Genomic DNA, 27,864 nt, shown 5'->3' with positions numbered 1-27,864 from the left:
ATTGTGGAACTATTTCATCCTGGTTGTTATTTTTTTACATGCCATATGTCACATTTGCCTTGTCGACACTGCGGTGAGTTTTGCATTTTAAGATGAAAACGTCCAATGAAAAATATCGGCAAACCTGTTCACAATATTTCGTTAGATGGACTGCTTCTTTTTGCAAGGACATGGCTTTGGCCTCCATGAGGCCGGCATGCATTGGACACTTTTCTGCCTCGGCCACGCTGTCCGTTATCCCTGATGTCACGATCACCACAAACAGCAGCAGCACGCTCTGCAGCATCTGCACGAAGTTGGCCATCTTCCCTCTGAATCCTACGAAGCGTAGTCCACAAACACAGAAATTTGCACGCTTAACTATAAGCATGAATAATTACTGTTATTTAACAGTAAATTTACTATGCATTCGACACACACATGTTGAACTTTTTTCCCACAGTACGTAGCCAACCGTGCGAATTGGAGGTGCGGGAAACATGTTCAGTTAGATGTACTACTAGAGTATTCATGTATCAATTTATACTTTCTTGAAGATCATTGCATTATTGATATTATCCATTAAAAAAATATTGTAACTTTTTATGTTTCAATTCATTATGTAATTGTAAGTACAAGTGTATGCAACACTTTTAAGACTGATTTCTGACGAACAAAAATGTGCAAAAAACCCAACATTTACCAAACTTAAATTTAAAACTATGTATAAAAACATCCATTCTGTACAAATCAACAAAGTGCAATTCATAGGTTTAATCTAGCACCAAAAAGTACAACAATTAACATGTGTCGGCACAACACTTGACATTTTTTACAGATAAAACATTCTGACAGAATTATCATCACCCCTGTGACACTCTTGTGCCGGCAATGGCTGCATGGGCCAGGGTTGCCTCTCTCACCTGTTTGACTGAGCTGCTGAACCTTCTTTGGAGCTTTGTTCATGACACTCTGAGGCTGATCTGCTCATTATATGCGTGTTCTCGCCTACACGATCTGGGGTTAAACAATTTTACCTGGAAGTGAACCGTGGTCTGTGACATTTTGAGGGGTTGTCGCTTTTTGTAATGCTTTGGGAAACCCCAACTATCAGTTGGAATTATATGCAGTGTGACCTTAAGATGTTTATATTATTGCAACCTGATTTGACATCCGTTAAACCAATATACATAACATGTTACTAAGAATGGGTGGTAGTAGTGTAAACCGAAAGGGTCATTCTTATTTTATCCGGCTCGGAATAATTTATTTTAAGGCATGAAGAGGATGCGTTTTATATCAAAATAATTATTTCATTTGTTCTTTAACACTTTCTTTAAAGTCAAGATAACTTTTACTGCTCGGTTTAAAATCGAACAGTGGTTCTTAAAAAAAAATGTTAACCACTTACAGACATCCAGTGTCATCTAATGTAAAACATCGTGACATTCGTATTAGGCGAGAAGCCTTGATCTGGATAGCTGCAGACTGTCTTGATAATGATTCCAACTCTGGTTGAACACATTAATGTATTAGCTCTGTATGCCTGTAGCATCATATCATGTTACATGAGGTCATAATAACATTATTCCAATATGAAGTAAACAAAAAACAATCCTTCTTGATATGGAATAAATATTTGAAACTGTTAGCCAATCCGAAAATGAATATGCTTGTAGAAATAGATGGAGAGCATAATATGATTTTTTTTTTTACTGAAGTGCTAATAAAACATTCATGTTATATTTATGGCAAATGATGGAAGATGCAAGCTAAACGGTCTGGGATATTTTTACAAATGGAAAATCCTTAGTGTATTTTTAAATATTTTGCTATATTGTTTTGCATCTTACACAGGTAAAAATATAGTGGGCAGCAGAAAAAAATGGTATTGTGACATTCTACGTTTACATTTATAGACCTTTACAGATATGCGTGGTTTTTTTTTACTTTGCATCTCCATAGAAAAGTTTTAAATGCCAATGTTTGGTCAACAGTGTTGCATGCTGGTGTCACTTCAAGATGAGCACGGTTGGTTACGCACGGTGCGAAAGAAGTTTAAACGTAAATATACACAAGTATTAGAAGTCGTGGCGTTCTCATGAAATGGCTTTCTCGTAACCACTGCTGCTTGATAGGCCCGTCAAAGGGCAAACTCTAGAGGCTGTTCGACTTGGCTTTCCACATTGATTAAACATGTTGGAAGAAGAGGTGAGCATAACCCACACTTTAGGGGCCGTCCATAAAAGACGTCAAGCACCTGGGGGGGGGGGGGGGTCAGACATTTGTGACGATGTGTGACGAGGGGGGGGGGGGGGTTGAGAAATGTGACGTCACATCAAAATGCGCAACTTTAAATAAATATAGACAACACGTTCTACTTATCATCTTGGTTCTTTCGGTAAAGTCACGTAGAAGGGAAGTAATAAAATAATAAAAATAAAACATAATAAAATTATTCTCACGACGTTTCGGCCACAATGCAAGCAGCACCTGAGGACGGCTGCTTGCGTTGTGGCCGAAACGTCGTGAGAATAATTTTATTATGTTTTTTTATTATTATTTGATTACTTCCCTTCTACGTGACTTTACCGAAAGAACCAAGAAGATGAATCCCTGCAGTCACGAAAGCTTTAAATCGAAACGTTCTACTTAATTAAATAGACTTTTTCATAAATGTTTTCTCCTACAACATCAGAGTGCAGCGCCACATTAAATACGCACTACAATAACAAAAGTTTAAAGCGATTTGAAGCATGTTTTATATATATTTTTGCGGGGCAGAGCTTTGTGACTTCATATTTGAGGGGGGGTCTGACTTTTTGTGGCGCCGTGTGACGAGGGGGGGGGTCAAAAATCGTCCAAAATCGCGTGACGTCATTTATGGAGGGCCCCTTTACCCCAAAGACACGCCAACTTCCGATTGGTCTATAACTGTGGTGTTACCCATTCTTGCCGCTGAGTGGACTGGGCCGGGAGACTTTGCAATGCCACGCCAGGAGATGGAATTACACCGGCGACGTACGGAAATGTAAGTGCGGTATGTGAACCCTTGGAGGACTACAGCTCCCGTGTAATACTGGTACATATTTATAATAATTGTATTTGTATAGTCAGTCTGCTTCATAAAGAAAAAAAACCACCAAACATGATTTCGGTCAAGGTGTAATTTAATGTATAATAAATATATAGCAAGTAGTGCATGATGTTGATTCGAATTAATATTTCTAACTACGTGACTTTACCGAAAGAACCAAAGAGTGTGGATTCGTGCAGTCACGAAAGCTTCAAATCTAGATCTAATAACAGTCTGGAATGGCCATAAAACTAAAGTTTGGTTAATTTCAGCCTATACCTAAAACTAAAACGATAATTAAACCAATAGGTTTTCGTTTTGAACTTAGCCTTAAGGAGTTTTGTATCTGGAGGCTTTAAAAGGTGCCGAATCAATGTTATCAATAATAGAGGTTTGTTGGGTTAGATCGCGTAAATATAAATGTGTCGTTAAACCCGCCACCACCCGACACAGCCAATTAGTACGTTTTGTCACGTAAACAAAACGGGCCAATTCGTTACTAGTTCAGCACACCGGTGTGTTGGAGAGTAAACGCACAACATGTACGATTCGCGTAAGACGTTTCGCGAGTAATTACAACCAGCATCATCATTTGGCGACAGCCAGCGTTGTGGAGAAATCTCCTCCTGTTTCGGTCTTAAATATTGTAGAGCGGTAAATGTGAGCCAATGGGATGTGAAGGCCGGGGGGTGTTTACTCTGCAAATACATTACAATGGATATCCACTATCGGTTGGGTTGTTCATAGGGTAATCAACACACGCTATGCATGCACACCGTGCATGTACTTCCTGCCGTTTTGTCGGTGCAAGAAATCGTAATACCCGATGATTGTCTGCTCACAGTTAATTACCACTGACGTATGGTGACTTGAATAGACGTGCTTGATTAATTCGCTTCCAAGCAGCACGAAGCCTGTAGCTATCAGAACGGGTTAAAATCATGTATGTTTAATTCCTCTCAATTTCTATAGATCATGTAATTAGTCTTGGCCAGTAGTAACTAGTTTTGCACAGAACTTCAACATTATCACAATCAATTGAGCGTATACAACTGTCGACACCGCTATCGTGTTTTTGTATTGTACCGTTTTGAACCGCTCCTACTGGACATCCGTGAAAGGCGCTTTATAGCTCATCGGATTCGTCCCAGTATAAATACACATTCTGCTTCACCCCATCTTTAACATGTTTGCATTGAAGTGACCTGAAATAAAAGTGAATGAACTAATCATAACAACGAAGCTAATGTGGAGACAGTAGCAAAGGAATTTGTCGATTGGCAGCTCGTAAATAGTTGCTCTAAGTGAACAAAACGAAACCAAAATGTGTGGCTGAGTTGAGGGCAACTATGAGACTTCATTTCAGTACAGGACTGCAAAACTCGGCGAAGGGTGTGCAGACAAGAACATGATTGGTAGGTGTCGCGTTGGAGTGGGGGTGGTGAACGGTGAGCGTCTATGAATGTTCACAGCCAGCAAAATAATGAACGCCTCGTTTTATCTCTTTCTAATCTCCTCTTTCATATTGACAGAGCGACTTCGCTCAAAGTGCTTGACACATTTTGATGCACGGTGACAGAATGGAATGATTTAGATGGCCGGGACGTGTGAGGATTGAATGAGTGTCAACGATAGAGGGCACTTAGGGGCAGTGGAGGGGGGGAGGAGGGAAGAAGACGAGAATGGGAAATATAGAAGAGGTGAGGCTTTAATAGAGTAATGAAAATAGGTTGAAGAGGGGGGGGGGAGGCTGCTGTTATATATAGGGGCAGTGTTAAGCCTATAGGCAGTGCTGCGTCTATGGGCATGCAGTGTTGCGTCTATGGGTAGTGCTGCGTCTATGGGCATGCAGTGTTGCGTGTCTAGGCAGTGCTGAGTCTATGGGCAGTGCTGAGTCTATGGTCAGTGCTGAGTCTATGGACAGTGGATAGATCATGGCCGATGATATTACAACCATTATTGTAAAGTGTATATTAGAGAGATATGCACATTACATTTTATTTACAGTCTAATGTGACCTTTTGCAATGTGCAGTTGAGCATATTTATACTGGATGTCGGAGCCTAACTCTCACTCCATTGTGTTATCCTTTTTTGAAACATATTGCAATGAATGTTGAGACGAGTAAATACTTTCATTGTTTACAGCCTTTGCCAGTCAGGCTGCTGGATTAAATTGCTAGAAATAAAACTCGGGTTGCCCAATTCAGAACATAATGCACAAATCACTGCACCACCACTCCTACAATGTCCGGGTGATGACTTTCATGGAAATATTTCCATGAGAGAGCATGAACTCGGGATCGATTGTGTAGTTTTATCAATCATCAGCATCATCCATAATGCAATTTCCATTTTTTTGACACTTAAATTTATCGTGTTTAGTATGGGTGAAGTTAATCTCAAGACGATATGCAAATAAAGGGAGGCATTTCTATGATGATGATTCTCTTCCCTTGCTGGCATCTATATACGAATGCATTGCTTGGGATGATTTATGGCTTTGCGAATGTACTTCACCAAATGTATCTGCCAGTAAAGTAAAATGTATTTACATAAACCAAATTTTATCAAGATAACATTTTAATTGCGAATTTCGTACCGAACACGCACAACACTTTCCTTCATCTGCAGTCTAATGCTTAAAAATTTCAAGTACCGATTTTAATAGTTATATTATTGTTTCTCAAACATACATTTTGTATAAAAAATAATGTATCTGCTTACTTATAAGTTAAATTATAATAATACGTATATTGTAGTATTCCCGAAATAAATTACTGTATTAGCATAATAAACGTTACATGTTCTGCATTAATAGTAAAAAAGCTTAAATAATTTAACAAAAATACGTCTCAATTTCATTTGTAGTCTGCTTTTCATTTATATCAAATGGCTTGTAAGTGCTCGATTTTAAATTAACCTTGCCGTCTAAAAGTAACCTTCCCATGCAGAGTTAATTTTAACCTGCATATTCTTGAAAATATAGATTGATGGGGGGGACGGACATGCAGATATCTCCACCGCCAGGAATGGGGAAATGTAGATGTTCTTGAGGATCAACGAGTCGCATGTGTTTCATGCAGTTTTCTTTCGAGATTGGGTTGTCGGTGATGTTTTCTTTTTAAACATCAATGAAATGTGATTAAATAGATCTTTCAGTCCACATAGAGCATTTTCATCCATTTCCTGTAAATGCAATTAAGCAAATTGACAAGATCATTCTTTAGTTCGATTTTCCAAAACGTTAGACAAAAGCAATGCATGCAAGTCAAGAACAATGTTGCGACTTAAACGTTTAAACGTGTACATTTATGCACGTGAAATCACGATTCTTAAAATATTTTTAAATGTACGTTAGCCACAACAAACATCAAAGCGGTTGTGTATTAAGTATTTTTTTTCGAATTAAAGCTTTCGTGACTGCAGAGATTCATCTTCTTGGTTCTTTCGATAAAGTCACGTAGAAGGGAAGTAATAAAATAATAAAAATAAAACATAATAAAATAATTCTCACGACGTTTCGGCCACAACGCAAGCAGCCGTCCTCAGGTGAAGAACAGTTACGTATCTCTTTGAAAGTCAAATGAGCGACTGCTGTCAAGGATAAACCCAAACAATGAAAGTGATCATTAAAAGTAGGATACCAATGTGTCTCAAGAAGAAAAGTTTTTGAACCATCGCATGCTCCCAGCTTTGATATGAATTAGAAACATGAATACTGTACTGACAAATAACAGGCATAGATAGAAATGTATACGACACCAGGAGATGGGGAAAAATTTACACATTGATCACTAAACACCCAAATCAAATATCTTATTGATAATTTTGAAAAGTACATGGGGTTTGGGCAGAATGCGTCATTTTAGATGCGATGATGGGCAAAGGACAATGACTAGTGACGGTCTGAGATGGCACGACCATTGCAGAGATGCAGCGTTAGGATCAGTTCAAAAAGCACTGGACAGCAAAACATAACAGGGATCCCATTTAAGCTTGAACGTCAAGATGAAATCACTATTCTTGTGAATTTTCACACAGCCTTATGATCGCCACCAGCTCAAGATGAGCAGTTATTATTTTGCGTTGCATGCATCTTAAAAAAGTTAGGTTTGGGTTATGATTTCAGCTCTTGCATTCATGTCGGTGTCTTTCATATTTTCCTTATAATGCATATGATGGTAATACTACTTAACTTGTATGAATGTTTGATCGATATATAAGCTACTTTTATAAAACACGAATTTACGTAAGCATTGCACATGACAAAAAAACTCACCTGCTGCTTAATTCTCTCGATCTTCTCAATTTGCTTCTTTGCCGATGATTGTATTTTTTTACGTCCACAGCTTACCTCCTAGAGTAAAGACAACGAATTAGAAATGTATTAGGTTTTTCTTAAAATATGACGTCTCCGTATCTAATTCGCTAATTGCTGATTCTTCAACAAGAGTCATACTGCTCTGTGATGTGATGTTGCTACTTCCGTATTGAATCTGTTTTTAATGCTATGGCCTAAAATTAAAGACCTTGCGATTAAACCGACTGTAGACTTCAATGCAAAAATTGTGGTCTCCGACTTTAAAACAAATACATGTCCAAATTGAAGCACTTTTCTCTAGCTAATGATAAAAAACACCCAGAAAATTAAATGGTGGCCATAAACTAAAGTATGGGTTTACATTTTTAAAATGATGTTATTCTAAAAAAAAATACAATTTCCTTTTTGTACAGCTCTAATAACAATATTTCAATAAATAATATACGGATATGTACATCCCATTAGCCACGAACAAATAAATGCATTTTCAACATTAATGTAATTTATATAATTGACTTAACTTCTAAAATAGAGATGTGGGAGATTAATGTCAATCAATCAAACTTTACGTCGTACCACAATTCGTGCAAACAATGCAATACCAACACCATTGGAACCTCCTTGGCCAGGAGCAAAATATGATCATTGTTTTTTTTACCCTTTTTATCTGGCAACCAAACTGACACTTTTTTTACAAGGACAGTGCATACATTATCAGAGTTGTGTTTTTTGTTTGCATTCCGACCGCAGGTATTGTGGTTAATGCAAGCATGACTCCTTGTAAAAAAAAGTGTCAGTTTTGTTGCCAGATAAAAGAGTAAAAAAATCAATTATCAATGCAATACCAAGTTCTTTACATGACTACTACATGTTGCGACTGGCGCTCTATAAACAACAATAAGAATGATACGTAACGAAAATGGCGACACATGATCCACGAAAGGTATTAAACAGAATGCATACTAAACACACAAAGCATCCTAAGTCAAAAGCCAGTCTAAAAAGGTACGTTTTAAGATTTCGTTTAAAAACATTCAACCAATTCTGATGCACTCAGATCCTCAGGCAGGCTGTTGTTAAAGGCGAGGACCACATCAGGTGGAGGCTGCCTGCCCCTTCAGTCTTGGTCCTGGCCTTTGGCACACCCAGGAGACCAGTACCAGTGGACGTGAGGGATATTACCGAGTTCCCCATACCTTTTTAAAAGCATGTCAGACATGTGTGCAGGTGCCAGTCCAATATGCATTTAATAATATCTGTTTTTACTGTGAATACTTACGCAAGATTCAAACGTGCTGATGGTGTGGTTCATCGTGTTCATGAGCTGACTCCTGGCTGCCAAGTTGTGCGCGGAGAATTTTCCTCGTGGAATCCCAATGTATAAAGTAAAATAAGTCTTCAACAGAGTACAGAGACTCTTGCCCTGCCAAGACACGTACAATTAACATAATCAATTACACGTGATTTTAAGTTTGAAAAACATATCCGGGCGCGTGTGACGGTATTAACCAAGAGCGGATTTTGATTTAAAGCTTTCGTGACTGCGGGGATTCATATTCTTGGTTCTTTCGGTAAAGTCACGTAGAAGGGAAATAATAAAATAATATTAACATTAAACAATACAAATTTTCACGACGTTTCGACTGCAACACAAGCAATCATCATCAGGTGTGACATCCACAGAAAGAAAAAACATTTCTGTGGATTTCACAAGAATACAAGAGCAGATTATTAAGTTATTTATTCTGGCGGATGGCAAGTGTACATCTAAATTATACGTCCACGTTCTAGATTTGAAGCTTTCGTGACTGCAAGGATTCATACTCTTAGGTTTTCTCGGTAAAGTCACGTAGGTAAAATATAAAATTAAAATTAATAAAAATAAAATACTAAAAAATCCGAAACGTCGTGATTTTATTTTACTTTTAATTTTTATTTTATTTTTTAACTACGTGACTTTACCGAACAAACCTAAGAGAGTATCTACGTCCACGCTTAAGTTTGTGAGCCGTGTGATCGCTTCTGGAGGAGCGCGACTCGTGCTGCTCTGGCCGCCGGAGGTCGCGCACAGAATGCAGTTTCGTTCAAGATGAGGGCCCATTGCGTTGTTCCGGTGACCACAATCGCCCAACTTTGGGATCATCTTTAATATCCCACTCGTTGAAGAGGTGTGCGAGGCAGCGAGCAGTCGTACGCATTTACGTTGAACTTCTTTCGCACCGTACGTAGACTACCGTGATAATCGGAGGTGCGTATGATTTGTTCGTATTTATTATGTGTGGTGTGTGTGTGGGTGGTTGTTGGTGGTGGAGCAAGGGGGGCGGTGGAGCAGCGGTTAGCGCACTGCGATTCGAACCCGGCGACCCGAGTTCGATTCCCGCTTACGGCCAAGACCAGTGACGATCACTTGAACTCTCCCTGGGCATTCCCCAGGTCGACTTCGGCCTCGAATGAGTACCCTGGTGCCGTGTGTAAACATCGCCACTGGGGAGACAAAGGCGGCCGGGCGTGGTGCTGGCCACCCACCCCCTCGTGTGCCGTTCCAGCCTTCATCGGTGCTCGCTAACGGCACTCGCCATCGACAATCTGTTACAGGCTACACAGGGGGATCTTTGTCTTTGCGTGTATAGCGGTGGTGGTGGGGCCCTCGACAAGGCTACTATTCGGAACCTCAGCAGAACTCAAAGCGTTCGCCAGAATGCCCTTGTGTTCGCGGTATCTCAGGGTCGAGCAGCTCTTGTTTTGTCGTGGGAGGGATTCCAAAACTCCAGACATCACGACCCTCCGCCACGCTATATCTTTCCACGGTTTACCAATCTACTCTCCCCCTTCAATTACAAATTAACTCGTTTCACGCTGCACGCCCCCTGCTGAGTGTTAAACATGTCCCTCGCGACGCGCTGAGCCATGCGGTTTTAACAGTCGGTTTAATTGAGTGGTGGCGAAGTCGTATTCAGTGCTAACACCTCGCCAAGCCATTCATTGCAGTTCTGTGATTTTGTCATTGTGTGATAGTACCTTCATCTTCTTAAAGTCTTTATTCGCCAGCACGATGTTGGGGGCGTTATTCTTAAAAAAAAAACAATTAAAAAAATGTCAATACACACAATGGCGACCATACAACACTTTAGAGAATATAATACATTTTTTGCAGTCTTTTTTTTTCAAAGAATGACAGACTGGGAAAATAGCCATTTCACAACATACTTTTGTCATCTTGAAGTGAGAAGATTATGATAACCAGGATGAAATACCTAGATTAAATTGTTTTTTGACACCGACTAAATAATTATTCAAGGCTGCAGCCCTGCAATTTCTTGCTCATGCCACTGCCGGAGGAAGGGCTTCCAACAGAGGAGTCTCCCTCTGTCTCTCTCGAGCCGCTGATGATGGTATTTCGGCCGTATCTTTGACCCTGGCCAGACCTCTTTGAAGAAGTCCGGGTACCCACAATTTACCCCACCACACACAGTCGACCTGTCGATCGACTGGTGTAGCCAATTATACTGCCGCTTTGAATTATTATTTAATCGGTGTCAAAATACAATATTTAATCTAGGTATTTCATCCTGGTTGTCATAATCGTGTCAGAAAATTAATTGTGACGTATGCATCGTGGGACAGTGTGCCAAGTTGCCTGGCGCGTGCCTAATTTGAAGATGAAAATGTTCAATAAAAAAACAATAAATAGGCAAACCTGGTCACAAGACAGCTGTAGCGCTTGGAGTCGAGCGTGCAAATACTTGGCCTTTTCCATGTTGAGGCCAGCATGCTTTGGACACGCATTGCCTTGGGCCAAGCTGTCCAATACCCCTGATGTCATGATCACGACACACAGCAACAGCACTCTCTGGAGCATCTGCACGAGGTTGGCCATCTTTCCTCTGAAACCTACGAAGCATAAAGTTCATGGACACAGACAGTGTAAGCGTTAATTATGACTGTCATTTAACAGTAAACAAAAGAAAAATGTTTCAAGCGTCATTGTTGTCGCGTAGTCTTTGGGGGACTTCTTAGGCCAATGATGTATTGCCTATTATTATTGACACAGAAATTCCACGAAAATGTACGCGTTATTTATGTTGTTATTTTGTGGTAGATTTAGGGCTATAAAAACTTGATTTGGCGCTTTCGTGACGGCAAGAATTACTCTTTGGTTCTTTCGGTAAATGTGTTTTTAAATTTAATGAAGGTATACTGTTTGTATATACATTGGTCAATTCGTATACTTTCTACAAGGACATTATTACTTTTATTATTAACCACAATTATTGCGTGTGTACCTTATCATTATTAACGCTTTACTCGTAAATAATATTTCTGTACAATTGAATGCTAAACTTTTGCGACCAAAAATGATCTATAAAAAAAACCTTACATTTATTTTCGAAACCAAATTTGCATATTTTATAGTAGTTTCATCCCGATCGATGTATCATACGTTTAACACGTAATAGGCTTTCGCGACAAATATTCATAATTCAGGTATTTTTTTCGTTAGATGACATAAATATAAATGTGTGGTTAAACCCGCCACCACGCGACACAGACAATTTAGTAAGGTTTGTCACGTTAGCATAACATGCCAATTCGTTACTAGTACAGCACGCCGGTGTGTTGGAGAGTAACTCTGCAACATTTATAATCTAAGTATGACATTTCGCCAGTAATTACAACTAGCATCATCAGGCGACAGCCAGATTTGTGGAGAAATTGGCTGTCGGATGGTGGCAGATTTAACGACGCATATTTACGCGATCCAACCCAAAACACACACTTTTATGAACATATAATACGTTAAATCTAGCATAGTATCATATTAATGAACAGGTCAAATCAGCTTAAAAATACATTTTTTTGGTAGTATAGCTATTTATAACTCTGAGACTCGTGAAAATAGAAATGCTTTGATATAGAAATGTAACTACAATTTTACGCAACATGTTGAAGACTGATTTCTAATAAAGAATAAAAATGGTGTAATAATGTACCAAACATAACTTTAAAACTATATTTTCTAAACATCCATTCATCACAAATCGGTCGAACGATTAAAAAGTTTAATCTGGCACCAAAAATTACAGCAATTAACATGCCCATATCGGCACAAGACCTGACATTTTAAACCAAAAAACATTATTCTGACAATTATCATCACCCTGAGACACTCGTATAACAGCAATGGCTACATGAGCCAGGGATGCCTCTCACCTGCAGAACCTTTGGAGCTTTGTTCATGATTTTCTGAGGCTGATCTGCTCATTATATGCGTGTTCTCGCCTACACACTTTGGGGTTGTGAAATTGGTTATTAGTGGGTTGTGCTTGGATTGAGGTTTCATTTTCTGATCCTAAAAGCGTGGTTTGCAGTCGAGTTTGGGAAATCCCACTTGATAAAGCTGCTTGTGACGCGTAACATTACAATCTTCCGTAAAATGAAAGTATATTTCACATTCCATAATTTGTTGAGTAATTTGCCCACTTCTGATGCATATTGTCATAGAGGCTACATCGCATGCGTCATTACGTGTTCTTTGGTGGCATGGGCATCGGAAAACCACCCACCGTTACCATATGACATCACAATTTCTGTTGGATAAGCGTGCGTGGTCTAGTTGATGCCTGAGGAGATATGGGAGAGAGAAACATGTGTAGACTTCTTAAATTAGAATATTCCTAATACTTAGTTTACACTTCATACAATCATTAAACAATAATTAACAAGTGTGGGCTGTATTCCTGTGCACTGAATAAATTTGCACTCAATGTTATAATGAATTGTAATTTTTGTTAATGTCTGTCATTCCATACTAGTGAGCTTTTTTGGGAAATCCATTGCACTCCAGGATCCTCTTTATCTGTGGTCCAATAAAGACACTGGCTTTGACCTTTGTCTCAGACAGCTTAGGGAAGAAGTCTTGAAGGTACTTGAAGGCTGCCGACTCCTTACCTACAGCTCTGACAAATTGTTTCATAAGGCCCAATTTCATGTGCAGTGGTGGTATCAGCACCTTCCGGGGGTCCACCAGTGGCTCCCACTTTACGTTGTTCCGCACCACAGAGAACTCGGTCCGCTGTGGCCAGTCCCGCCTGTGGTAGTGCGCCTTGGTGTCTAAATCTTTTGTAGCAATTTTTGTATTAATTCAGTATAAATACATGCTAATTTTTATTCATTTTAGTTTTATCTGACTTTACGTGAACGAAAAGACACAAATTTGCCCGTTTTCTCATTGAAAATGGGTACATTTCAAAATATCACTGTCCTGGTCACAAAAAGTTTGTGGGGAATAATAGCAATTTTTCTGCACTTTTGAGGCATAAGCAATGAGGAAATAACACTTACATACCCAGGGACAAAAACTAATTGTTGCACAGTGTAATAGGCCACTTCGTCGAGCTATTCATTTGTGATAGCCAGGTCGCTTCTGAAAATAAAGAGCTACATACAGGTCAATGGGCTTTACCTGGTAAAATAAAAGAAAGTGTTTTAGTTACCCTTAACTGCAGATAAAACTAAGTTTTTTGAAAAATGCAGATAAGCAAATGTATTTGCCGAGCGGATCATCCCATCTGTGGCAGGAAAAGAGAAAAAATGCTTGTGATTTTAATCAGAAAACCCTTTTGATTTTAATCAGTTTTTTTCCTTACCGGAGTAACGACGAAAAGTGGGTCGCGGGAAAAGGGGACCGGCCAACACGACGCGCGGATAATGAGGAGGATATTTAGTAGGGGGCGGTGACTCCTCTTATCCGCGACTATCCGCAGCGGGGACGTTTGCGGATTCCCGCTTGCGCTTCAAACGCGTGCTGGAGAAGGGAGACAAAGGCGGTCGGGCGTGGTGCGCGCCACTCCAAGCCGTCGTGTGCAGTGCCGGCTTTATTCGTTGCTCGCTAACGGTACTTTCCCCACTCCCTATTGGGGCAAGGCTGTCCTTGTTTTGGTGTGTGTGAGTGAATTATAATTCTTCTTGGTTCTTTCGGTAAAGTCACGTAGAATGGAAACAATAAAAATAATGAAATAAAACATAATAAAATAATTCTCACGACGTTTCGGCCACAACGCAAGCAGCCGTCATCAGGTGAAGACCAGGTCTGTCGGGGAGACAGCGTCTTCACCTGATGACGGCTGCTTGCGTTGTGGCCGAAACGTCGTGAGAATTATTTTATTATATATTTTTTAATTTTTTTTTGTTTGCATTCTACATGACTTTACCGAAAGAACCAAGAAGATAAATCCCTGCAGTCACAAAAGCTTTAAATCGAAATTGAATTATAATTATTAGAGCGGCGATTAGCGCTCTGCGCTACGAACCCCGTTCTGGGATTCGGACTCGTGGCGATTATTTGAACCGGGTCCTGTGCCCTCGCCAAGGTCGAACGCAGCCTCAAACAAGTGCCTGGTGCGATGTGTAAACATCGCCACTCGGGAGACAAAGGCGGCCGGGCGTGGTGTTTGGCCCAAACAGTATTTTAAAGGCGACAAAGCGGCGTGCTAACTCGGGCTGAACGATTAATCGATTTCAAATCGAAATCGCAATTTGAAACGATGCTGTTAGCAAGTCGCAAAGGCTGCGATTTTCAAAGTCCTATTACTTGTTGGAATTGTTTTATTTTATATTATTTTTACTTTATTTAACTTAACAATTGTTGCGTGTTTGATTGTTATATTTCAATTCAAACATTTTTAATAAATACATGTTGGAAGCCAGTCGTATATTTTAAGTTCTCATCTTTGCATTATAATATATAGAGCAGTTCATATTTTGTTGGTATCATGTGGTACTGTTCCGTCGTGTTTTAAAATCTATTACACAGTGAATATTGAACTGAAGCTTGACTTAAAAACATTTTAATCGCAACGTCTGTAAAAAAAAAATCGCAGTTCGATATTTTCCCCAAATCGCGCATGTCGCAAGCTCGGTGCCGTGGCGCCTCCTGGTGGACGTCAACTTTAATTGCAGCAGCTGAGTGGCTCGAGACGACCTCCCCCAGGGTTCGCCGTCTTCTCGACGCACGGCTGCTGATGGCGTAGATGCAGAGCAACCGCTACAATCTTCTTGGTTCTTTCGGTAAAGTCACGTAGAATGGAAATAATAAAATAATAGAAATGAAACATAATAAAATAATTCTCACGACGTTTCGGCCACAACGCAAGCAGCCGTCCTCAGGTGAAGAACAGGTCTGTCGGTAAGACAGCGTCTGAATGAAACACCCCAGGCTTGGAGCGTATATTTAAGCTGGGTTGGAGGAGGAAGAGCGCCTTGACAAAATAATTTGCATATCTTCTTGGTTGTTCTTCACCTGAGGACGGCTGCGTGTGTTGTGGCCGAAACGTCGTGAGAATTATTTTATTATGTTTTATTTTTATTTTATTATTTCCATTCTATGTGACTTTACCGAAAGAACCAAGAAGATGAATCCCTGCAGTCACGAAAGCTTTAAATCGAAATTTAACCGCTACAATGTCACATTCAGGTGGTCATGCCCAGACAACCGCATCAGGAGCTGCATCATCGCTGCGATGTCTCCTCATTCGTATTTGTGGATCAGGGGCATTGCGTCGTTCCGGTTTGTTCTGGATCACCGCGGTATTTTTTAGTTGTCAGCCAACAATCGGCCGCAACTCCAAGCACCGCCCCCCACTGTTCCATTCACATAAGGCCCCCCCTCCCACTTAACTTGTATTTAAGAGCTTGCCTCTTGGATTTTTTCGTCACTTGATACAGTAAATTTAGCTGTGACGGTTCCACCTGATGACGGAGGCTTGTGTTGCCTCCGAAACGTCGTGATTTATTTTATTTCTATTATAATTTTTATTATTTATTTTTATGTTTACCTTCGTGACTTTACCGAAAAAACCTAAGAGTGTGAATCCTTGCAGTCACGAAAGCTTCAAATCTAGGACGTTTTAATTGCCCATTTGTGCATCGGGTATCCGTATCGACTGCCATGGTGTGTGTGCAGTGGATACGATTTAGGGGCTGAAGACCATGCGCTCCTTGGAAGATTAAAACCCCAGGGGATCGCCTGCGTTGGCTCTTTCACAGCAAAGTGTTTTGTGTGCCAGTTCTACACCGGGACACACACGGATCCAACATCAAGAGCAGGGGCGGGGGGAGGGGGGCCAATAAGGAACGTGCCCTCTTGATTGATTTTAGCTGCCGTGCCGGGAGATCGAACCCCCAACGTGTGGATTATAATCGATTTGTTAAAACTCTCAATGCTCTCAAATTCCAGTGGTAGGAATTGGTGTTTTTCATGCACATATTGCGCTGTTTAATATGACGAACAAAGCTGTAAAATTTGACATTTAAAAAAGGAAAGAAATAATGAATGTATTGCAGCCCCTGAAGTGCACAGCATGTGTCCAGATATACAACCCGTGTACGTGTTTGTCTCTGAGCAGCATGTACGCAATAAGTGCTCACACATTAGTTGAAAACAAAAACCTTGTTTTTATTGACTAAGTGTTTTTCAAGGCCAGTAACAAAATACGAGTCTAGATATACACACACTGTTGAAACTCACTTGCAGTTGTACGGACAATATCACACATGAATCAAAATTCGCCAACGTGTGTGGTCTCCGAAAGCACGCAAGAGTTATTCACATCTTAGGGTCTTTTCCCGCACTAAATGGGCACACACACATGAGTACAACAACCCCTTGTTTACAAAGTCTGGCATGTAAATCCAGGATTGTTTGCACTTAAATGTATTCTGCCACACACGCGCACACAACCGCAATGAACACACGAACAAAGATCCCCTGTTTAACGTCATCGGTTGTCAGAATGAATGCTGGTCACGAGCACCAAATTAAGGCGAGCATGGCACGTAACGTGGTGTGACCAACACGACGTCCAGCCATCGGTCTCCAGTGGTGATGAGTGTCGTGCACTCTGCACCAGGTACTCCTGTTCAAGTGGAGTCCACCTAAGGGTTGCCAAGGACGTGTACTAAAAACCAACTCTCCCTGGTTGCGAATCTAACCCAGGCAACTGAGACAAGCGCATTGCGCTAAGTGCAACTCCATCGCATACAAACAAATGCACAGCAACAACCACTATTCGTCATCCGATGTCTGCACGGTGCTTGTGCCAGGTTAGGTACATTTTGAGGCCACATGACGCTGGCAGGTGGCAGGACAGACCCTGGGGTTTTGTGCTTGTTCACCGAATGAGTTGAATGGCAAAAGCAACCACCTTTCCCCCCCCTACCCACTGCACCAGGTCGAGTTTAAGGTTTAGAGGGAAAAAATATCCGTACACCTCCAAACTCCTTGCAAATGAATTGACCAAACACAATGGAGCACCAGTCTGGAGCCTCAGTGAGGCATTCTTGTACATTTTCGTGAATAATGTTCAGTATTTATCTATTTCTTACCAGTTATTCATAAATAATGGGGTACTCAAGACGGTCTATTCTCTTGGCAATGATTTCACCAAAGTTCAGACTCTGGGTAAGCTGCGATTTTACTCCTAGAGGTAACGAACAAATACTTGCTTACACCACTGCTGGCAGCAGAAGGGCTACCACTCGAGGATATTTTGGCCTACTCTTCCATATTGGACACACATTTTGGAAGTGGTGGGAGCACCCAGCCTCGAATCCACCAGACACGACCCGCCCCCATAGACTAAATAAATGTGGATGTGGATGGGATTGGAGATCTCGAAGCCCATGGTCTTATCAGTGTTGGCCCAGTCACGTGTGAACATTCAACTTACTCGCAGCAATACCTTGAATGAAGAAGAAACTTTCCTCGGTGAAATGGAATTACAGGTACAGATTCCCAGAACGGGAATGTTCACTGGGTCGGGGATGATCAGAGGGCATTGGCTCCGTGAGCAACATTGTAACGGCACTGCCCAAGATTTTGGTACTTTGGTTGACACCAGAGTGTTCTTACAAAGATAGCAAATATAGTTTTTTTTTTTAGTGCATCAATCCCAAGTTAATTCATTGCATAGAGTCCGTGCTTAAAGTTGAACAATGCTATTAACTGAACTGTGCTAATTCCATAAAGGCAGGGAGCAACCACCAAATCATTGTGAAAATAAGCAATAAGCTACGGACCCGCACATTAAACCTAATCACAGTTTCATCATTTTAATTGTTACGTAATTTCCTTTGGCATCGACTTTGTAAGGGAACTATTTTGTTAACATTCAGCTCACTTCAATGTCAACGAGGCTGGTGAATTAATATCAAGTACTTTGTAAAATAAACTTTTACCTGTGTTATGAATAACTGCATACGTCTTCCTCCAACAATAACAATAGAAGCACTAAAGTAAGGATGTTGTTGAAATTGAAGTATGTTCATAGATGCCAAGACACTTGACAGTTTTTAAAATGTACACTGCCATTTATGTAACCTGCTCACATTTTTGCTATTCTGAATGTAGAATACAAATGTCTGGCATTTGCATGAGTAAAAAAGGGTGCACATTTTTACGACTTTTCAAGATAATCTTGAAGTGGGTTAGTTGTATTTTCCAACAGTTCACGATAAACCGCATGTGGTACTCATTTGTAAACGTTGAACACTTTCCAAATAAGAGTGCATTCTTAACTGCAGTCATGAGAGCATAGGGGGGGAACCCTTTTAAAGCACTGGCCCATTTTTGACAATTTATAACCGAGATTGTTTTTTAACACCGGGAGCCTCAACATTTCAAGTCCTGTTGTATTGATTTTTTTAATGAATGCCAAGCCAATGCAGACACCACCACATGTTGGTAATGCCCACAAGACTGCATTGCAAATCGAACTGCAGACCCCCCAGTTATGAACCGCGACATCTCAACTTCCCAACTGCATATTCTGCTCAATACCAGGAAAAACGCATCTACTCCATATCTCCTCTATGCTTCTACCGTTGCATAATCAGCGATTTGCCTCAAATGAGTGGTGGTGGAACTCGTCACGATATTTCCATGGCAGGGCAGACTGTCCATAGGGTGCCTACCATTGACCTCCATTAAAGTGGCATTCACTTTACAAACTCAGAACGATGCGTTAAGTCAATCCCTTCCAGTGATTTGAACTTGCGTGCTTCTGATTTGTGAATCGATTTCTTTAACCACTCTCAGCCAGCTGATTAGTAGCCAAATTCCAAGGATGAGACATTAATGGTGACAAACTAAACTTTTTTTTATTATACCAGGTAAGACCCACTGAGCTACAGAGCTCTTTTTTTCAGAAGCGACCTGGCCACCAATGATAGCTCAACGAAGTGGCTTATCACATTGAAATTTATAACAGCCACAATCTAAACACATGTTGATTCTAAATGTGGAGAGGAAAACCAGAGGACCCGGGGAAAAATCCACACAATCACGGGGAGAACATGCAAGCTCCAAATATACAGGCGTCAGTCAGGATCGCGATCGAACCCACGACCTGTAAACCAGGCGAGGTAGTTAACATCTCGCTGCTGCGGCCCCCATAACTGCTGCCACCAATTAGGAGAGTGCCAAAGGGAATTGGGTCCATGTGCGCTCTGCCCACCACCAAGGTGGAGAAGTGTAACACGAAGCCCCAAATGATTTAGAAATCCTTAAAAAAATAAACTATAATGGTGATCAGACTGTATTGAGATAGTAATCAGACAATGATGATGCCACTGTGGTCACCGATTGTGATTAAATCCCAATCTATAAACCCACAGCAACCACCGGATCCTTTAGCAATCCACAAACCGTTGCATCCAATGAGCTGGATTACAGATGAGCGCCCATGTTCGCACTGTAACAGGTTAAAGCTTTTTATGGCCTCGGAGGCTCAGAACAGGTGCCACTGATGTTTGCCGTGGCCAGGAATCGAACTCAATTTGGCCGATTCTAATGCATAGGAACCATCATCCACGTCATCCCGATCTTCATCGCCGCACCGATCTTCTTCACGCGTGTGCACGACCCCCATTCCGCCACGTTCCACACAGTTTGAGAGCAACGCAAGGCGGCTACGAATGTTTGCGTCGACGGTTCGCGTAGAAGTCTGCACGTGGAGTTGTGCACAATGGGGTCACCCCCCCCCCCTGAGTGTGATTTCGCACCTCCTCAACCCTGCCCTATATCCCCCCTTCGCACTCTGCAGAACGGGTGTCGTTTGAGCGGAATCGACCCCACGTGAATTGCAATGTTTGGAATGGGTCAAATTTTATGTAGGGGGAAAAAAACAAACGAACCCATAATCATCTCTCCAGAGTGGTTGAATTATGGCTAAAATATCTTTATGAATCGGGCCATTTTTTTTTCAGTGAATGAAATTACGTGAATGGTCTTAAGTGTGACTTGCATTGAAAAACTGCACAGTGGGCTTGCTGGTTTTTCAAGCTGTTTGGAGAAACATTACATTCATACTTTGCAGTCTACAATGCAAACTATGTAGGGCATTTGTCTTTGAAATAGAACGACTATATCGCTAAATACAGTAACTTTAAACTATATTATACTCTACGATTGTTTATCTACATTTCTCGCAGTACTATTGTAATGTTTGTGCACGATTAACACGAATTTTACACAAGCATGAAATGTTTAAATCTTATATTCAAGAGACGACATACTTTAAGTTTGCAGTCATAAAACACTTTATAGGTTTAACATTTCTAAAATTAATTCTCAGCTTATTAAAATATGTACAATGTATCCAAATGTAGCTAATTACGTTAATTTATTAGGCAATGGGTATGGATAACACAATTACTGTGGATAAAGTTGAATTTGCTGCGGTCATATGCCAATGAATGCAAACACACAAATAATGGTCGGTGTTATTTCACAGCCATTCAGTGTAACCTTATTTTTTCACTTTTTAGTGTAACAAAAGATGCAGCCTTTCGGACACATTATGCGATGCTTAAAGCCACATACACTTGCGTGAACTTCTTTTGCACCGTACGTAGCCAACCATCTGGGTTTAGAACAGGCAAATTCCCTTGTAAGCATTATATTGTCAAAAAAAACCCCCACAACGATTTGCAAGCCATCTTGCATTTGCACGTTCGCTTGCACTTTGGCACAATCTGGACAATACCTGTTGTGCCAAAGACGTGTTTAAATAATTATGGGATTCTTTTTTTCTCATCTGTAAAATGATCATGCGCGGTGCCGCCGCGGACAGTGAGACACGGTCCACGACCGTGCCTGCAAGTTAGCACTGCATCCAAGATGCAGGAGGAAATTGAACGCTCTTTTAAAGCACACGTGGCCATGAACAGGCTTGCCTGAATTTCGCCATCCTCAACGACAGAACATGAAAAACGATCAAACGACCAGGATGCATCCACGGGGGAAGGTGGGCACGATTGAAAGTCTGGCTTCACCACTAAGGTATATAGGTTTCTGGGATGCAGTTGGGCATCTCTTCACTTTTCACTTGCGGATTGAGCGAGGCAGTTGTGTTAGATTAGCTCACTGTTTGTAAGGCTGCAACATTTGCCATTGCCACCACATTATGACCAGCACTGGGCCAAAACACTGGGCTACATTACCCCTTGTGAAGGGCGCAACGACAAGGCAAGGAACTATCGTCAGATAAAACACGTGGTTTTTTTCTGAGACTGGCACGAACGTGCCCTCATAGGTGTCATTTTCTGACAGCGCAAGCCTAAAAAAAAATAACCAAGCCTACATTTTTTACTTCGAGTCAATGTCCCCTGCCAGCCATACCACACGTGCAGACAGAATACAAAACAAAGTAACCGCTGTTGCAAACATTTCTGTAACGGTGCTGCTCTTGTGCACCTTAAGAGACCTCCCCTCACACAGGAGTGAAGACTTCTGAGGGTCTCGCAACACGAAGAAAGACGTTTTAAGGCTCTCCCGTCAGTTTGAAACATCCCAATAATTTTCCACAAGTCTGAAAGGAGGTGTTTTTAAGCAACCTCTCAAAAAAGTTCGAGACTTCAGTACGGTTTCGCACTCTTGAACCTGAAATATCTTGGGAGGGGGACAGCCTTGCGCACGAGAGCGCGATGTTGACGGTCTGGACTTGGCACGTACGTGTGAGTGAGTGTGCCACGCTGTGGCCGCGACATGCCAGGGGCGTTACGCTTCCCCTAGCGAGTTCAGCTTTTGTTGGCATTCTTTGGCTGTTCCTGTTTCTTGCGGCGTTTGTTGAGCAGGGGATTGCTCGACTCGGCCACGTTCTTTATCCTCACTTGTTCGTAGTCGACCCGCAGAGACGCCAGCGCACTTGTCATTTCATCCTGCGTGGACACAGACAAAGATCCACCGAGCACAGCCTTAAACTTGCGGGGCAAGTGGTTATAATCACGTGCACCTAGTGAAGGTCAACAGGCACGTGATGGGGTGGGTGGCCAGCACCACGCCCGGGCATCTTTGTCTCCCGAGTGGCGATGTTTACACACTGCACCAGATACTAATTTGAGTCCGAGTCGACCTAGGGGAGGGTAGGACCAATTAATATGATCATCACTGGTGTTGACTGAGCAGGAATTGAATCTGGATCGGCAGGTTCGTAGCGCGCCCCACCAAACCACTACACTCTACCACACAGTCCTTTTCCCTCATTATTCAATTGCCTGTCATACCTATTTTACTTGACTGCATTCTCCAGAGCTGTGCAGATAACCGACCGTTTAATTGTGGTTAAACCACTGAACTTCACCAACCCACAGTGATCAGGAGTATGGGCACCCAAGCACTGACGTCTGCCATGGTGTGGGGGAGGCCTTCATCCAGCAGTGGACTGACCAAGGTAAGGATGTTATCAATAGTAGGAGAATGCCATACCTTGGTGGATTGTGGGTAAGTATAACTCATCAGGCAAATATGAAAGAGCACTTTACAATAACATTGGTTGAGAAGGGGCCATCCTGCTGATGACACTTGATTAATTCCGTGTGAAAATGCTTGTATAGAAGGCCTAGTTGTAGATAAACATTAAAACTTCACAAGTCCGTCAACAACACTGCCTTAAAAGTAAAAAGTAGGTAATTGGCGACAATTCAGGAAATGGCTCTTCTTCATAGCAAAGAGACACAGTGGTTGCAAGATAAAAAGTCCACTTTCATATTGTGATTTAATTAACCGATTTAATGACAAGTTTCAAACATAATGCGTGTTCATCAAATACTAAAACACACCATAAAAATAAAATTTTAATCTTGCGCTGGCTCGGTTATATATACACCCGCAATCCTGTTACTCTTGCTCCTGGTGAATCTTCCCTATGTAATACTACTACGCTTATTCGTCTAAGGCATTGGGGCACGGGAAAATAAAAACCATTTTGGCCGGGTGGGGAGTGGTGTGGGTTTCATGTGCCACGCTGGTGAGATGGAGGGAAGGGGACGATTGGGCTCAGGCGGCGGGGAGACGCTGGGCTGTTGGGGAAGGGAGTTATCTCCACGTTATGCAAGATTGGTGTGATGTTGTGAGGAGAGGGGGGGGGGTGATGTCATGGGACGTTGGCGAGGTAAAGGAGAGCCAGTGCTGATAAAATGTACGTGTGTATATTCGCCATCCTTTCACGTGGAAGTCCTGCGGGCACCTGCTATAAGTGCTTGTATAATCACGCTGATATGACAAGTGTTTTCAAGGTCCATGTTATTCTACAGAAGGAGCGGTTGCTACATCACAAGGTGAATTGTCAGTAAGAGGCACATTATATTCAGGATCACTACATTTTACAGGTGTATGAAAGCCTGCTTATATTTGTCCCCTCTCTCAAGAAGGGAAATCAAAAGGCGCAGCCAATGTCAGAATATCCACAGTGGTCAAAACCTGGCTCCCAGTGCCTTCCCACAGGTTTCCAAAGTAAAAAAAAACACTTGAGAAAACAATATATAGGCGACAATGTAGTTTGCTGGTTAATGGGTGCTTTGAGGGAGCAGGGGTTAACACCTCATAACCAAGACCATTGCAATTCAAGGAAAATATGGTGAGTATAAGGAAACTGGCACTGTTTGGACACACATGTAGTGTGGAGAACAACAGGAACATTTAAAGTGTGTTTGGAAAAATGAAGGAATGGGGAAGGAGAGGAAAGACCTAACAGAGAATGACTCAACAACGACGACACAAGAGATTGGTGCCTGAAAGATGTGGCACTACTTGAAGCATGTTGGCACGAGACCGAGGAAAGTGGAAACAAATGACGAGATGTTGCAGTGGACACCTACTGGGCTATCTGCCCATGGATCGTGGTGATGATGATAATGACGCTGAACAATAACAGCACCATCACAATCGGTCATCGCTTTCTTGACCAGGTGACGTAGGCATTGATCACTCCCCATCGCTTACCTTCACCTCTTCCCACAGGTCTTTGTCCTCCATGAGGACACGGCTGGTGTGGAGAGGTGTCTGGGGCACCTCCATGGATTGCTGCAATAAGAAACAAGGCGGTGAAGAAGCAGCCCCACCAATTGCTTGCTCACGTCACTGCCGGCAGAAGGGCCTCCGCTACAGTAGCCCTCCCTGGAGGGTATATTTGGCCTACTCTTCCTTGCTTTGCTGGCCAGAAGTCTTGGAAGAGGTGGGAGTATTCGCACTTAAGTCCCCCCCCTCCCCCATCGCACGCATCCTGCCAATCAACGAGCTGCACTTGACCCATTGATACTGCCGAGCAGACAGAGGCGGAGAGATTGAAGAAGCTTTCCTATTGTTTACACTGCCAGGCCGAGACCGAGAACTGGCACCCGCTAGGTTGGACGTCCAGAATGTTAACCTATTGGAACAGACGAAAAACCCCGATGGAGAGGAATCGTCCAATGTGTTTTATTTACTTCCTTTTTCGGAAGCGGAGACCGCCGGGGATCCTGGCGTGGCGTCGCGCAAGATCAGCGTCTGTCACTACTCGCCGGAGCTTACGACCGCGCCGGCTATAAACTATTTTTAGTGTTACCACGTAAGGCCCACTTGAGCTATATATAGCTCTTTTTCAAAAGCGACCCGGAGACAAATCCACAATCGGAGTGAGAAAGGAAGCTTCATCAAATTATTTTCCAGCGTACTTGATTGACACGAGACGGATAAAAATTTGGCTATCTATTGTACGCCGAATTTACCCTATTAATGTAGTTTAAATTAAGTTGGCGATGGCCAATCCTGCACCAGTCCACGGTGCAGAGATAAAAGTGGGGTGGTCATGGGTAGAGAGTGGGATAGGTCACGTAGGGACCGCCAAGAAGCCTCCGCACGCATTCGTGATCTCCGATTGGCACGGTTAGCTCCGTAGGGTGCTAAAGAAGTTCTACATTCATACACAAAGTGCCAGGAATCACTGATATTAAAGATGTCAAGAGGAGTCCCATGGACGGCGGCATAGATGAAGAAACAATATTAGTTGTCATCAGCATTTCTAGAGGGCAACTCCCAAATTCATGGCATATTATGAATAGCAAAGTTATTTTTACCAAGTGAGACTTGCAAATCAATCACGACTCCCATTCAATACTGTCACCCCCTCTGTGGGCATGCACATTATCAGAATGCTCCACATTCCTTTTGAAAAGCGACTGTGTATTTTGGGTACTTACATCAGCTCCTGAGCCTTCTTTAGCTACTCGCTTTGCAAACTTGGTACGCGCTATAAATCAGACTTGTGGTGAAGGCATTGGGTGTAAGGCATATACGGTAGTTGGCTTTTAACTTACATTTATCCATGGATGATTCATGAATTCGGTGATTGTCATCCGTGCAGTTGGGTCCGTCTTCAGAAGATGACGGATCAGCTGCTTTGCTGGGGTCGGGCATAAAACGCACAGCATTTCCTTCGCTCGGTTTCCAAAATAACACAACCAATCGTTAACTTCCTATACAACATCAGTGGTACAACACAAACTTAAATCAAATCAAGCATTGCTTGGGCAGGACATGTCCGCTAGAAAGGATAATGACTCGACGGTCAACAATATTATTCAAGGGCGCACACCGAGGAGATGGAGCAATGAAATCACTTTGGGACCGGGGGAAGTAGGGGAAAGCCGCCCTACATGGAGATGCCGTTATGCTCGGTGCACTGTGCATGACCGATGAAGACGCCCCACGGCCGCTCCGTTACCTTCTTCGGAGACGTCAGCCCACTCGGGGTTGGGGAACTCGTACTGGCCCATGCGGATGCGTTTCTTCATCCCTGGCGAAATGGCCAACCCGTGATTCGAGTAGAAGGGAGGAAAGCCACACAAACTGCATGCGCACACACGCACAAAAACAGATTCCCCCCGTATAGCCTTCACAGACTGTTGGGGCAGGCGCTGTTAGCGAGCACCTATGAAGGCCGGCACGGCACATTAGGGAGCGAGTAGCCAACACCACGCCACCGCCGCCTTTGTCTCCCGAGTGGCGATGTTTACTCATCGCACCAGGTACTCATTTGAGACTGAATAGACCTCGGGGAGACCCAGAACCGGTTCAGATAAATGTCACTGGTGTTGGCCGTGAGCAGGAATTTAACTCCTCAGATTGCGGGGTTCATAGCGCAGCGCACTAACCGCTACATTACCGCTCCGCGCACACAGACCTTAGACGGACAAGCCCCTTGTGTACGTTCACCACAATGTGGTCGTCTTTTGCTTAGGATGAATGCTGCGAGCTCAGATTTAATGCTGCCATTCTATTTAGGCGCAACGCCTGGCAAAGGCAGCGACGCTCAAGTCAAATGTGGAGAGAGCAGACGCCCAAGGCATGTCTGCAGGTTGAACTTCTTTCACACCGTAATTAGTGACCCTCCCCCACCAAGTAGCCATTGCGATCAAGGGAGAGAGACGCTGAGCCCAGGAATTGCATCACTTACAGAATGTACATGATGACTCCCAGTGACCACATGTCGCAGGACTTGTCGTATTTCACAGAGCCCAAGACCTCCGGCGCTGCAAAACAAAAACATCACAAATTAAAAAAACAGGACGCGCGCTTTCAATTGCCTCGCACTCGGGCACTGCTGCGTGCCACCAGAATGCGTAGTGGGGAAGCAGCGCCACCCTGTGGCGTCAAACTTAGTTACAAAATGATGAGAAATAAGTAATATTTAAAAAAAAACTGTCCCAATGAACACCACCTAAGCTTGGACGCTGTCTTTCCGACAGCCCTGTTCTTCACTTGAAGACGGCTGCTTGCGCTGTGGCCGAAAAGTCGTGAGAATTTTATTTTATTATGTTTTATTTGCATTATTATATTATTTCCCTTCTACGTGACTTTACCGAAAGAACCAAGACGATGAATCCCTGCAGTCAGGAAAGCTTTAAATCGAAATTTATCTGTAAGCCACCACTCCAGTGGCGGTCTTTGTAACCCGTCCCTCCTCCGTCCCGCAAACGTCTCCCCCCCCACCCCCCACCTGTGGCAGCAGTCGTTCTCCTCTTTGAATCCGCAGTGCCCTCCTGCCGCGTTTAACTCGAGAACCTCCTGGTTGTCCACCCCCCATCTACACCATGAGATTGCTTTTGCATCCGTCCCATTTGCCATCCATGTATCCAGGCAAACGTCCATTGGAAATCATTGCCGCCTTCTG

General features: G+C 42.5%; 1 protein-coding gene and 1 long non-coding RNA gene across 2 annotated transcripts in view; one reads left to right on the top strand and one right to left on the bottom strand.

Moving 5' to 3' along the window:
• The window catches only part of LOC144730023 (uncharacterized), a 53,391-nt gene extending 25,785 nt beyond the window's left edge, over positions 1-27,606 (top strand). Inside the window, exons 2-3 of the long non-coding RNA XR_013587781.1 lie at positions 23,027-23,106; positions 24,675-27,606. This is a non-coding gene — a long non-coding RNA (uncharacterized LOC144730023). The remainder of the gene's footprint in view (positions 1-23,026; positions 23,107-24,674) is intronic.
• LOC144730022 (MAP kinase-activated protein kinase 2-like) overlaps positions 16,812-27,864 on the bottom strand; it is a 68,262-nt gene continuing 57,209 nt past the window's right edge. The window contains exons 6-10 of the mRNA XM_078610485.1: positions 27,148-27,223; positions 26,416-26,540; positions 26,009-26,094; positions 24,657-24,737; positions 16,812-22,594 (exon numbers count right to left, since the gene is read on the bottom strand). Coding sequence (XP_078466611.1) covers positions 22,454-22,594; positions 24,657-24,737; positions 26,009-26,094; positions 26,416-26,540; positions 27,148-27,223 — 509 coding nt within the window. The 3' untranslated portion in view covers positions 16,812-22,453. The remainder of the gene's footprint in view (positions 22,595-24,656; positions 24,738-26,008; positions 26,095-26,415; positions 26,541-27,147; positions 27,224-27,864) is intronic.

Source organism: Lampetra planeri, chromosome 34 (assembly GCF_965212315.1).
Source record: "Lampetra planeri chromosome 34, kcLamPlan1.2.h2, whole genome shotgun sequence".
Classification (NCBI taxonomy): domain Eukaryota; kingdom Metazoa; phylum Chordata; class Hyperoartia; order Petromyzontiformes; family Petromyzontidae; genus Lampetra; species Lampetra planeri.
Note: the sequence above shows the minus strand (reverse complement) of the source record. Positions and strands in the feature narration are given on the sequence as shown.